A 13,491-nucleotide genomic window follows, 5' to 3' on the forward strand; every position below is an offset into this window, starting at 1 on the left:
CGATTCTCATATTAGTGGAAGCTTTATAGCTCACTGCCTTCAAAATCGAATTGTACTTCTTATACTTCCTCCTCATACCTCGCATTTGCTTCAGCCACTTGATGTTGCGGTTTTCGGTCCATTGAAAAAACGGCTCACCGCAGCACTTTCTGATTTGAATCAAGCTCAACTTGTACGAATACAAAAGATTGAATGGATGGAGGCATATATTAAAGCTCGAGCCGACGTATGCCATCATCAAAATATCGAATCGGCATGGCGGGGAGCTGGGTTACATCCATTTAATCCACAGAGAGTGTTCCGTACACTGGGTCGAGAGTTTACCCCCGAAGTCGAAATATCCAAAGAACCAACCCAATTTGATATTTTTAACCAAGTCTTCGTCAATAGCTCACCCCCGGATGTAGCAATCTTACAAACAGCAAATAACCTTTTAAATTCAACAATTGAAAATGATACGACTCTTTCAACCCCGGTTCGTCAATACATTCGAAAATTGACGATTGGGAGTGAGCAACTTCGAGCTCAAAGTATTGTTCACCAACACGATGCGAATAATTTACGAGCTATTATTAAGAAACGTACGATACGTAAGAAAGGAAAGAGACTAGTTTTGAAGGGTCATTTTCATATTTCTACGCAAGAATTATGTGATGCAGTAGTGGAAGTCGAAAAAGCTACTAAGGTACAGACAATGAAAAAAGGAAAAGGGAAAGGGAAAGTAATTGAATATGAAACTGAAACTGAAGAGGATATTGGAGAAGAAGTTGAAGATGAATCTGAAAGTGATACTGGAGATTGTATTATAGTTGATTGTTGAGTAATTGAGATTTTAATAGAGTGGTTCCCCGCAATTAGACGCATTACGCCATTAGACGCATTACGCCATGACTTACGTTACCGATAATTTTGTGCGGGATCAAAAGATGTATCTCGTGTGCATATTCACTTGGTCTTGTAAAAATTGGTTGATCGTTTTCTAGAACCAGTAGCCAAGTGATATGTAAAAATACTTGATCTGATTTGAAAATCCATGCAATACAGCATGTTCATGTACTTTCAAACTCTTCACCCTGTCAATCAGCAAATGAATCCAATAATTCGAGACTATTTTCACTGCATTGTGCATTTGATATTTTTCTACCAAGATTGCAAAATGTAAAAGAGTAGATAGACTGACTAATTCTGGAAGTCGCGCATTGTGATAATGAATAATTTTTACAAGGATTAAAAATATATTCGGATTGTCGTCAGGAAGTGATATATGAATCGTGTTTTTCGCTTCTTGTTTCCTGTCTCCTTTTGGTCCATCGGTTGGTAGGAATATGGCTTTGAAGGTCGGAGATGCTAGACTCATGTGTTTTGAAGATACCTGGAATTCGACTTCTTGTATCTCGGTAGAGATTTTAGAGATCTCTGCGAGTGTCTCAGTGTCGTTTTTCTCGGGTTCTATAATCTTGCTGTGGAAATTTTGATGCCCTTTGTCTTTGATACTTTGGGGAAGCTGTTGTATATGGAAGATGCAATCTCCATCAGGGTCGACAACGTGTCTTTCGGCCATATTGGTTCGTGATATCGAGGATATTTCTAGAGTATTTGAGTTTTGAAGAAGCGAATTTGTTGTTGTTGATGGGAGGGAGTAGTGAGTTTGCTTATATGTAGTCCATCTCATAATAGGTTGAGAGATAGAAATGCTATAGGGCTGATTGTATGACTCTAATACGGCTAAGCGAAAGATTCGGTCGTAGATTTCCGCACCGATTAGATCGAAAATCTCAGTGACTCTCTCGTATCTCATAAATCCATTGTCTCAAATTAGTATATTAATTATCTATGAATGTCTACATTAATGTCCTAGACTATTATATTTCGGAGTCCAAAATTCTACAATTTTAATTGTAGGGCTTTCATGAAGAATAAAGTTCAAACTGAAATTCAGACTATTAAGCTTTTGAAGAACGAGCTTCAAATCGCCTTCAAGATAGGGAGGATACACACAGTAGCTTTATTATATTACTAATCACTACTTTATAACAACACAAATCTAGTGATTTAAGCGAATGATTCATCGCTCTCTATAGGGTCCGGTATTTTTCTATACTAATACATAGATACTCTATCAAGATATAGAATTCAGGCTTATCTATAACTACGAGGAATGAGTTACGAATTTGATAGTACTAAAGATCATTTCAAGTTCCCTCCGGGCGCTTTGACTTTCAGCGTGCCTGGTTGTTAGGTCTCGTAGTAGCATTTCAAAAGAAGAATCAAGGATAACGAGAAAGAAAAAGACAAGAATCCTTCGTCGTACAGATTGATAATTATTCTACTAGCACATGTCAAAAATACGAATTCAAAGTGGTTGCCGTCACTGATGGTTCAAATTGGCATGAGCAGGCATTCTCGAGTAACTGAATGGGTAATTTAAATGTTGAAAATTTTGATGTCAATACAAGCGAGACAAAATCAAAGGGCTCAATGTACGAATTTATACACTTTAATCCTGAGATAGATTCTTGTAGTAAATGGTTTCATTCAAAAAGCTATGATAAGAGAAAGTACGTTGAGGTGAGGTACTAGGTACAGGACCTCACAATTCCAACTTGAAAATGATAAAATGGCAGATGATCCGGCAGGCAATCATCAGCAAAGAAAATATCAATGTAATCAACAAGATCATGCTGCAATCGGTGCTGCAATTGGTGCTGTTGTTGTCGATGCTGGAGCTGGTCAAAGCGGGTCCCATGGTGACGACTCCATACTCGTCACTGTTCTACATGCCAGACTTCCCGATACGTTCATTCTCACAGGTTCAACTCTCTTGTACCAATTTTGATTTGAGGCGTCCTGTAACCCACCAACAACCGGATCCGAATACTAGCGCTCCGCCGTCGTTTCATACTCAGCAGCACGAAGTTGTCCAAGTAACACCAATAACGTAGCCCTATAATAGCTTCGAGCAGGTCTGTTAACACTTTGCTTGACATTCAAGATAATAGTCTTAGTTACGGAATTGGACTTGGTGGCGGTATTTATATAGGAATAACTAAGCTGCACAGCCCAAGGCGTTGAAGAAGGTGCAACACCTTCTACGCCGGCAGACATGGTCTGACTGAATGATGTATCGACACCTACTACATGTTGATCTGATGATTCAACAGTGATAGTTTGGGATGTGGAGTTATCGAGAGTAACCTCCAATAGTTGGTCAATGTCAGATTTGTTGATTCCTGAAGACTCGTCCGTGAGGTTTGTTTGACTGTCGGCATTACTTGCTGAAATATTGAATGGTACAATAATTTCCTTCTTGGGGACGGCTATTTCCTATTTGAAGGATTATAACGTCATTTAATTTGACATCACTCAAATTTGCGATTTCTTTGATGTTACCCCAGCCCTTGATGTTGTTATAAGCGTCACCAGTCCCGTCCCAAGTATTATACAATGAAGCATACTGACGATCCGACAAAGTGCGCCAGCGTAGAGAGCTAGCAAGACTGTCGATTCCCTAACTCTTCAGCGATTGAAGTCTTCCAGGTTCCCATTCACTAAGCCATATCGTTGCGCGATTCCCGCCAAATTGGGATCGGCAAATATCTCTATCGCACCCATATTGAGATCAACTCTTCGCCAGAAGAAGTTGGATGTAGTATCATTCATACCAATGTTAGCAAAGTGACATGTTTCTGTCTTTCCAGTACCGACTAAATCAATACAGTGACCACCACTTTCGAGGTTGCCTACTTGCTCATTACTGTTTCTGCCATCCATGAGGGTGAACACTACGCCAATCGGAATATGTTACAAAGCACAACCGGCATTATCTAATTGATCATTTGCGATGATGTGCCGCTGGAAAGGTGTTGATCATCCAGACACATGTCGGTTCTCTTGCCCGCACAATTGGCATTTAGCCACATTGCTACGGTGTTGAAACTGACTGAGACGGTTGCGGGAATTTTGGCAATGGGAGGTGGCTTGGTGAGAAGCTCAAATTGCTGTGCAAGAGTTCGAGGTGTTGCCATCTTGAAGTGATGAAATCGATGTTCACTTATGGTTTAGAAAGTAATGGTGATGAAGAGATTAAATGCGAGTGAATTGTTGATACTGTACATATTATATGCCATACTTTATAGCTGAGGAGCTCATCTCACTACATAGGACACTCAAAAAGTATTACATGTAGCAAGAGATCAGGGACCAGAAAATGATCTACAGTACAACATCGCCAGGTAGGAGAGCCGAAGTATGCACGTAGCACTTTTTGGACTATTCAGCTCTCCCTGTAAAGCGAGTGTAATAGATTTGAGGTAATTGAATACTCAGAATTCGGCAAGATAATCTCTAGAAGATCGGTTAACTTTGCATTTCGCCTCAGCATATGCACCTGAAGATCGATCAATGACGTCTATTCTAGCTTGGCTGCTTGATTGAATGAGAACCTTGAGAGATTACAGGACGGAGGCTTATGCTCCGAAGCTTCAACGTGCTTGATAGGCAATTGAGGATCGTGTGCATGGGATTCAGAAAACCATCATGAATTAGCATGGAGTATTAAAGTTTTTCTATGGTAGGATTATGACGCTAGTTAGGGGTAGATAAAATGCAAGAAAATCTCAATAGGGTACGATACGAAATCTCAGCTGGTTTGACCAGCTTGACATTTTTGACACCTACCTCATCTAGTCCTTCGACTACTCGTAATCTCCTTGCATACAACACAGCCTTTTTTTTCAAACGCTTTTCTGTAGAAGAAAGTTTCAACTTGAAATCTAGTTCATAACATTCTTCAAGAATCAAAATGGATTGGAAAGAGAGATACTGATCGATGATAGTCTGGCTAAAGCTGATATAAAGGTCCATTCAATAAGATTGATAGTAAGGAAGAAGCTAATCTCCGAGTTTCACTGCCTATGAATAAGAAAGATTTAATTATGGAGATGGAAATGCCAATATTTATTGAAGAATAGTAGGGCATGGACCCTGCCTCATGAAAAAACAAAACAATATCAAAAATTGAAATAAACATCGAAAATGACTGAAAGGAGTTGGTAGCACCATTCCCAACTCTCAGCAACCGCACTTCAATGGAAGTTGGTTTTGAAATGATTTCAAAATCTGCAATCAAAACACTGTCTCTTGGGCTTGGCAACGGGTATCCTCCGCGGGGTGGCTAATGGCCTTGAGAGATAATCCATAATTTTTCTAAAAATAATCTGTAGAAAATTTGTGGAACGTATTAGTTGTCTAACAAATCATCCATAAAGCATGTAGGATATTCGGTGAATAATCTGTAGATTAGTTTACGAGTACAGATAATCTTCGCACAGCCTACTTTGATCGTAGTCTCACATGAAGTTTTCCAGCCACTAATCCCAACATTTCACGGTGGGGGATGATATTCATCAAGCTCAATTTTAACGCCCACGATCGAACAGGAATTGGCATGCCTTTAAATTTGCCTCAAATAAATATTCTGTCGATCTATAGGCAAAGAAGATATGACTGCATTGCTACGGTACAATTTTTTATACCTGAATATCCACAATTCAATCTAGACAACTAGATCTAGTTAATGACCAGTAGTCATCATGTCACATTAAAAATTACCCCTGAAATCTACCCCACCAACCCCGCACACGACTCGGTTATTTTCGTATGGCCATATGATCCTTCAGAAGGCTTCCCTTATTAGCGCAGATCGTACACAGGGGTTTGAAAGATATTCTTACCGAGCTCGAAGTTCTCACCTACTACACATAGTCTAGTACCAACGCTTCTCTACTATTGCCCGTTAGATGGAGAGGACAAGGCATGTTGGTTTTACGAGTGGGCAATCAGTTGTATTTGTTTAAAAAGGTAATGCGAAAGAGAATTTTGACACCCCACTTGCCGACTAATTCTACGGAAGGAAGTCCCTTTGATCTATTTCTTCCCTGTAAACCAGTTCTAATTTTAAGGTTATTTAGCGTGCTGCATAAACAGATCTAAGATCTGAAGATCTCCTGTGTGATCTGACACCTGACCATGTATGAATTCGCGACAGGCATAAAGGTCGACTTTGACTGATTCTATATCTTTGTAGCTTACACTAGCTTCCCTATGAATAGATGAACATCATCGTTCGTAGCAATCAATTCGAAGGAATGACAATAAATGAGCTTCTATTTTATTCTCTAAGCAAACGACGAGGATCTCAACTAAGTGGAAGAAAAGAATAGTTCGAGAACTTATTTGACACCCAGAAAAATACTAAGAGATGATTCTAAAGGGTTTCTGTTCCTGCCAGGGTTGTATTTGCGGCGTGACGGTTAAGTCAAACCACTGAATGGATAATTTTACTCGAATATGGTTAATCACTTAATGATCATATAGATAGCATATAATCAGTACTTACATTTACAGCCTCTAAAGATATACTATTTAACTCGTTATATAGTCAAATCTATGATATCTTACTATAAAAAGACTCTTAATCTTATATATGAATTTTGAAACAATCGATCTAATTCTAATTTCTTGAAAGAAGGTGATTATGAGAAGATATATTATATTGAAATTAATGATTTATAAAAAATGATAGTAGCAGGGGGAGCTAAGTCTAATGAAACATAGCTCAACTTCTATGAAAAAACCTTCTTTACAACTCTGATTTCAATATCACTATCCTCATTCACCCCTCCTTATTCACTTTCTCCATCCTTATTCCCCCTCTCCTCCCTAGACTCCCCCTTTCAACCCCTATTTCCCAATCCTGATTTCCAGACCCCATTTTTATAAACCCAATCTCCTGCCTTAATCCAAATATCAGGAATTCACTCTTCTTATTTACTAACTCTTATTGTCATTAATCACCCTACTTACCCTTTCAATCTCTCCCTTTTCCTTCTCCCAATTCATCTTCTACTCCTACCTCCCAACCCCTATTTCTTATTAACCTTTTTAATCATTTTTCCCTCTCTTTCCCTCTTCCAACTCCTCATTTACCCTTCCTATCCGCTCTTGATATTCATTTTTCTAATTTATCCTTTCCATCTTCAACTACTCTATCTACCCTACCCACCCATCTTATCACTCAATCCATCTCCAACCAAACTATCGAATACTTCCTCTCTAGTTTCTCTTTAATATCTATCTTCAAATTCTCCTTTGAAATTCTAACCCTAATTCCCATTCGAGCTTCCTATCTGAATCTTTCTAAACCACCATAAATCTCATTGTTCGTTATCCATTCATCTATTCTCGTAACACCCCCTTTCTCTCCTTTCCTAGCCCCCTTTTTTTCTTTTTCTCCTGCTCCCTATACCCTCTGTCTTATCCAACCTCCGTATTCACTTACATTTATTCTCTCTATTCTTATTCACTCTTCTCGCTCTTAGGTATTCTATCCATCCTCCCAGCTCTATTCATCCTTTCCATCCCCTCTCCACTCTTTCTCATAAGCCCAACCTCATTCAATCACCCTATTAACCATCTCTCCCTACTCTACCATTCATTTCCATTTTTATACTCTTTTAATATTCAATCCACCTATCTAATTATCAAAACCACCTTTTTTATCCCTTTCTTATGCATCCTTTCCCCAATCCCCCTTTCTTAAATCACTATCTGAATATCTTTAAAAAAAAAAAATTTAAATTCCCTTTTTAAATTCCTTTGAAGTTTGTTAATCATTATTCTTATTTACCACCTTCATTTACTCTTTTCACCCTTTCTCTATTATTTTAAACCCAAATCTCATTTGTTCTCTCCCCTTTCCTTCTCCTATTTCCAATTCTTCTCCCACTCCTATTCCTACTCTTACTTTTCTATTCCTACTCCTATTCCCTCTTTCAGTCCTCGAATTCCAACTCCCACTTCTCATTCACTCTACTTATTTATTTTCTTTGTTCATTTTTCCAATTCATTCTTCTTATTAAGTCGGGTACCCTACTTTCGGGCCACCCCTGTTTTGGGCCACTCTTTTATACCAAAAATCGCTTTTTTAGCCTATTAATATCTCTATCAATATATAATCTAATTTAATAAAAATTTGAATATAAATAATTTAAGCCATTTTAAGCTTATTTTGAAAATTTGAAAATTTTGGGAATTTTCTGTATTGAGATCTAAAGCTTTAAAATATCGATTTTTAAATTTATATAAGAATTACATACAAATTTGAAACTTTTATAAAATCTTTAATAACTTTTTAATAACAACCATTAAAAGAAAACTATATATCTTTTTGAAAGTTTTGAACTTAAATCTATATAGAAATTATAAAAAAATTAAAAAAAATTAATAGATATAGAGATATAGTATACAATGAGTTTAGAATAGTATAAATAATCCCTGTAATTTTGAGGGTATTCTTTTAAGTATCTATTTATAGGAAATTTTCTTTTTTTTTTGAATCCTTCAAAATAGATATGCTATAAATTTATAATAAAATTTTATAATTTATTTTTAATAATTTTTAATAAAAAGTTATTAAGGATTTTATAAAAGTTTCAAATTTATATATATGTTACGGGAGCTGCCTCTAGGGTCACGTGGAAGTGTCTAGAGATCTCTCGAGGTGGTTTAGACTAGACTTCAAGTAGGAATTCAATAAGGTTGTAACTGGTTGCAATTCTCGTAACTATAGTATGAAACTAATGATTGATCTTGAGCACGAAGCTCTACATTGTAATGAAACCCATTCCCTTATATAGATCTTCGTCCTACTTGGACAGCTGGGACAGCCGGGCGCTCCTGGAGCGCTGTCGTTCCTGAGCTGTCCATCACGGGACACTAATCCCGTGACTCTTGGTGTCCTAGCTTATTCTTTTGTCCTGGGGCTAATCCCCTGGGACATTACTAATCCTAGTGAAGCCTTCTTGCTTACTGTGTTCTGTCTTTCCTAGGACCTATTGTCCTGGGAACTATGTCCTATGTTTCTAGGGTATACTATGACTAATACTATATACGTGCCTGAGGCTCTCCTGGGTGCCTAGCGTCCCCCGGTATACTGCAGCTGAATCACCGAGGCTTATAGTACCATTATAGCCTATACGTTGGTGATTCTACAGCCTGTTACTAATCCGTTGTAACAATATAATTCCCATACAAATTTAAGAATCAATATTTAAAAGCTTTAGATCTCAATACAGAAAATTTCTAAAAATCTGAAATTTTCAAGGTAAGCTAAAAATGATCTAAATTATATATATATATAAATTTTCAGTAAATTCTATCCATAAATAAGAAAGTTAAAAATTCCATTTTTGGTGTAAAAAGTGGCCCAAAAGGGGGGTGGCCCGAAAGTAGGGTACCCGACTTAATTCTTTTATCTTTTTCCTTCTTTTTTTTTAATTCTTTTCAAAATTCAAATTTATTTATTAATTCCTTTTATAATTCTTTTTCCCTTTTTTTAATTCTTATTTTTAAATCTCTTTTTTTCTTTCTCTTTTCCTTTTCTTTTTTCAATTCTTTACTTTCTTTACCTTTTTCAAATCTTTACCCTTTCTTTTTTTAAATTCCAACTCTCTTTTTAATTCTTTTTTTATTTTATTTTTTTTCTTATTCAATATTTTTATTCATTCTCTTTCCTACTTCTTTTTCAATTTCTAATTCCTTTTTCTAAACTTTTTATTCTTTACTTTTTATTCCTTTTTCTTTTTTTTATAACTCCTTATTTTTAATTCTTTATTTTTAACTTTTTATTTATTTATTCTTTAACTTTTAATCTCCTTTTCTTCTTCCTTTTTCTTTTATATTATTTCTTTAATTTCTAATTCTTTTTAAATCTTTTATACTTTATTAATTAAAGAAAGATCTCTTTTATATATTTTATAAATTAATTAATCATTTTTAATTATTAAATCTTATATATTTATCCTTAAAAATCAAATTATAACTTTAATTACTTTTTAAAAAGATTTGAAATCGATTTTAATATTTGTAGAAAAAGAGCTCTTATTTAGTATACTAAAGGGTCTCTCAAGTCGTTACTAGACTGACTAAGCGATAGATTAGAGTATAAAAGCGCAGGGAGAATATGTATATTTTATAATCTTGTAAGTAATAATCCCCATGTGAATCGATGTGTAATGATATCCTTCGTAGTATATGTGTTTTTCTGTATGTAGCTATGTATGAATATCTGTATATAAGTTTTCGAATCCAAATATATACTACCTGTCACAGTATACACGTGATCGCGTCCGATCGGGCTAGTACAACACTAAGCTCCAAGCCAATCGCATATATAGCTCTATAGTATACTCTCTTTAATTCTGTAGCTTTTAATTCTAAAATTGATTTTTAAATGTTTGTTAAGTTCATTACATTATTAAAAGCTTTTTCAAATAAGAAATAGAATAATATTAATATATATTTATAAATAAAACCTTTATATATACTCTACTTATTTCTATTTAAATATATTATTTCTACTTTCTCGCTTATATACAAATCTTTTTAATACTATTCAAAAATGTTATTTCTTTTCTTACCCTTAATTTCTTAGTTATAAATTATAATTCAATAAATCTTATAATTATAAAATTTTATAATAAAATGATTTATTAATCAAATGAAATCTTATTCTTATACTTTCTAATCCTTAAGTATTCTTTTATTACTCAAATATCTTCTTAATTAAAACCCTTTCTTTTTAATCTCAAAAAGTTCAATAATGACTCTCAAAGATTTGATATATAATTATTCTTAATTCAAATAAAACTACAAATAAACAATACTATAATCAATAATTTTACTACTCAATTTTATTATATTTATTTCAATCTCAAATCTTATAACATAGTTTATCAGTACGTGTATTATATCAGTACGTGTACTACTTTTACTTCAATTTACACTCTTCAATTTCAATATATAATTTATCAATTATTTATTATGTAATCGAATAATAAAAAAGGGAGAATACTCTTAGCTATTAAAGCTATCAAAAAAGATAAAAAACTTTCGATTTAGAAGGCTGTTAAGCTATATAATATCATATATAAAATATTTATTTGAAGAATGAATGGAATAATTTTTATGATTGAATTTTAATTATGGAATCTGAAATTTATTAAAATAGAAGAATAAATAATTATTTTATATATTCTTGATATAGATTCGAGAGGTTTTCTTTTTAAATTTAAAGGGGTAGAAGATATAATAAATCATATTTTCGAATCGAAAGAAGGAAAAGCTATTGAAAAGCTCTGGGTGTATTGATTTGTAAAATAATATAAAGAATTAAAGATATATTTTAGTTATGTTTATAACTTTTAAAGAGCTTTTTACAAGGATTCTAAGCTCTTTAAAAAATAGTTTCAACTAATTACGAATATACAAACAAAATATAATATTTTGAACAGAGATTTTTATAATTTCAATGAAACAGACTTTATAATAAGAATTATATGTGTAGTAATGATTGTTATTAATACTAAAAAACATAGTAGAAGTAAATTAGTATAATTAGGCAATTGAGAATAAACTATAATAATAATATATAAGAATAGAGAGGATGAAATTATTCTCTTATTTCTAATAGTTCAAAAACAGATTTATTTTTTCAATTAATATATTGAAATCAATCTTCCTATAGACTAAGCTATTAAGTCTACATCTAATGGATGAATAAACAATGAAATAGATTTAAAATAATTGAAATACTTCAACAAGTATATTAAGAATCGAAGAAAAAGCAAATATCAAATATTAATATTAGATAAATATAAAAACTATAAATCAATAGCTTTTCAAGTATATTATAAGGAGAATGATATTATATATTTATGTTTATTATTATATTTAAATTATTTAATTTAACCATTTAATATTAGCTATTTTAATAATCTAAAACGTTTATATAGTAATCAAATTAATAAATTTATCAAGATATATATCAATCATATTTTAAAGATTGAATTCTTTATAGTTTTTAAAGTTACATACAAGAAATTAATTATCTCTCAGAATATGAAATTAGAATTCCAAAGAATAAATTTAATCCTATTTAATTCTGAAGCTATATTCTTGAAATTAGATATTCGAATTTGTATACCTACCCTCCCCTTTTTCAATCTAAATCAATAAATCTTTTAAACCCCTTACAACCCAATTAAAGCTCTTTTTTAATCAACATTAATTAAATCTTAAATAACTTATTATCAATTAAGTTCATCTATATCTATATTTAAAATTGTATTAGTTCTAATTAAAAATACAAAGCAATTAGCTTATAAAAATATACTTTTAAATATAAAGATTTATATACTTTAAATAGCAAATAAGATATTAAATAAATATCAATATACAAAAAAAACCTAATTATATTAAGGAGAAGTACTTATTGAATAAAAAGCTCTTAATATATTATTTTAATAAAAGGTTGATATTCAGATTCAACACAATGAACATTAAAAAGAGAGTAAATCTAATAGGGAAGCATCTTCTATTCGATATTATAATAAATATGAAAAGACAGATTATAATATAAGAATCTGTTAAAATAATATAATAGATTCTAGATTGTTAGATTCTGAATAGTTTTAATTAATTAATTCAATTGTTATTGAATAATATAAGTTTGAAAGTGTAAATTGAGGTAAAAGTGGTGTACGTACTGATATGGTGTATGCATTGATAAACTACGTTATATAAACTATAATATTACCTTAACTTTCTTCTCTTAATTAAAACATTCCTTTAAATTATACAACAATCCTAAATCAACTTATATATATTTACAACAATTTAAATAAAAATATAAAAATAAGTTATTTAATCTTAAATAAAAAATCAATTCTCTATATACTTATATTATAAATTTAAAAGAATTCTTTATAAAACAAAAGATTAGAATTAACTCAATTCAAATAAAATCTTAACCTTTTATAATAAATTCAATATTATTCTTAAAAATCGTTTTTTTTAATAAATTTTATTACCCTACTTATATTCTAACTTTATTCAGATTATATAACAATTAATTATATATATAATAAATAAATTTAAAGTTTTATATTTATTACAAAATCTATTCCATTCTTAAAATTACAATTTAATAAATATTAATAATCTTAATATCCTTAATATCTTTAATATTTTTTTAAACAAAACTAATTATACTCTAATCCTACTTTATACTAAAATATCTAAGTTCTTATTACGGGAGCTGCCTCTAGGGTTATGTAAAAGTGTCTAGAGTTCTTTCAAGATGATTTAGATTAAACTTTAAGTAGGAATTTAATAAGGTTGTAATTGATTGTAATTCTTGTAATTATAATAATGAAACTAATAATTGTTCTTAAGTACGAAGCTCTACATTATAATGAAACCTATTCTCTTATATAGATCTTCGTTCTCTGTTGTCCCATTGATCCCATTATATCCCATTGGGTGGGAGCAGTGGGATCCAGTGGGAGTCCCTAATCCCGTGACTTCCTGATCATGTGATGCGGTATGTTGGATGCCGTCGTAACAGTTCTCCTCTATTAAAAAAACTCAACT

The 13,491-nt window shown here is 32.3% G+C and overlaps 1 protein-coding gene across 1 annotated transcript; it reads right to left on the reverse strand.

Annotated features, from left to right (window-relative positions):
* Window positions 1–2,877: 2,877 nt before the first annotated feature.
* EAF01_001969 (uncharacterized protein) lies at window positions 2,878–4,025 on the reverse strand (the record flags this gene model as incomplete). The annotated part of the gene is made up of 4 exons (XM_038910219.1): window positions 2,878–3,317; window positions 3,364–3,508; window positions 3,550–3,782; window positions 3,902–4,025. The coding sequence occupies 4 exons, from the start codon at window positions 4,023–4,025 to the stop codon at window positions 2,878–2,880; spliced, it is 942 nt and encodes a 313-aa protein (XP_038775031.1).
* Between the last annotated feature and the right edge of the window lie 9,466 nt (window positions 4,026–13,491).

This window comes from Botrytis porri (genome assembly GCF_014898465.1).
Source record: "Botrytis porri strain MUCL 3234 chromosome Unknown BPOR_002, whole genome shotgun sequence".
In the NCBI taxonomy this organism is placed as follows: domain Eukaryota; kingdom Fungi; phylum Ascomycota; class Leotiomycetes; order Helotiales; family Sclerotiniaceae; genus Botrytis; species Botrytis porri.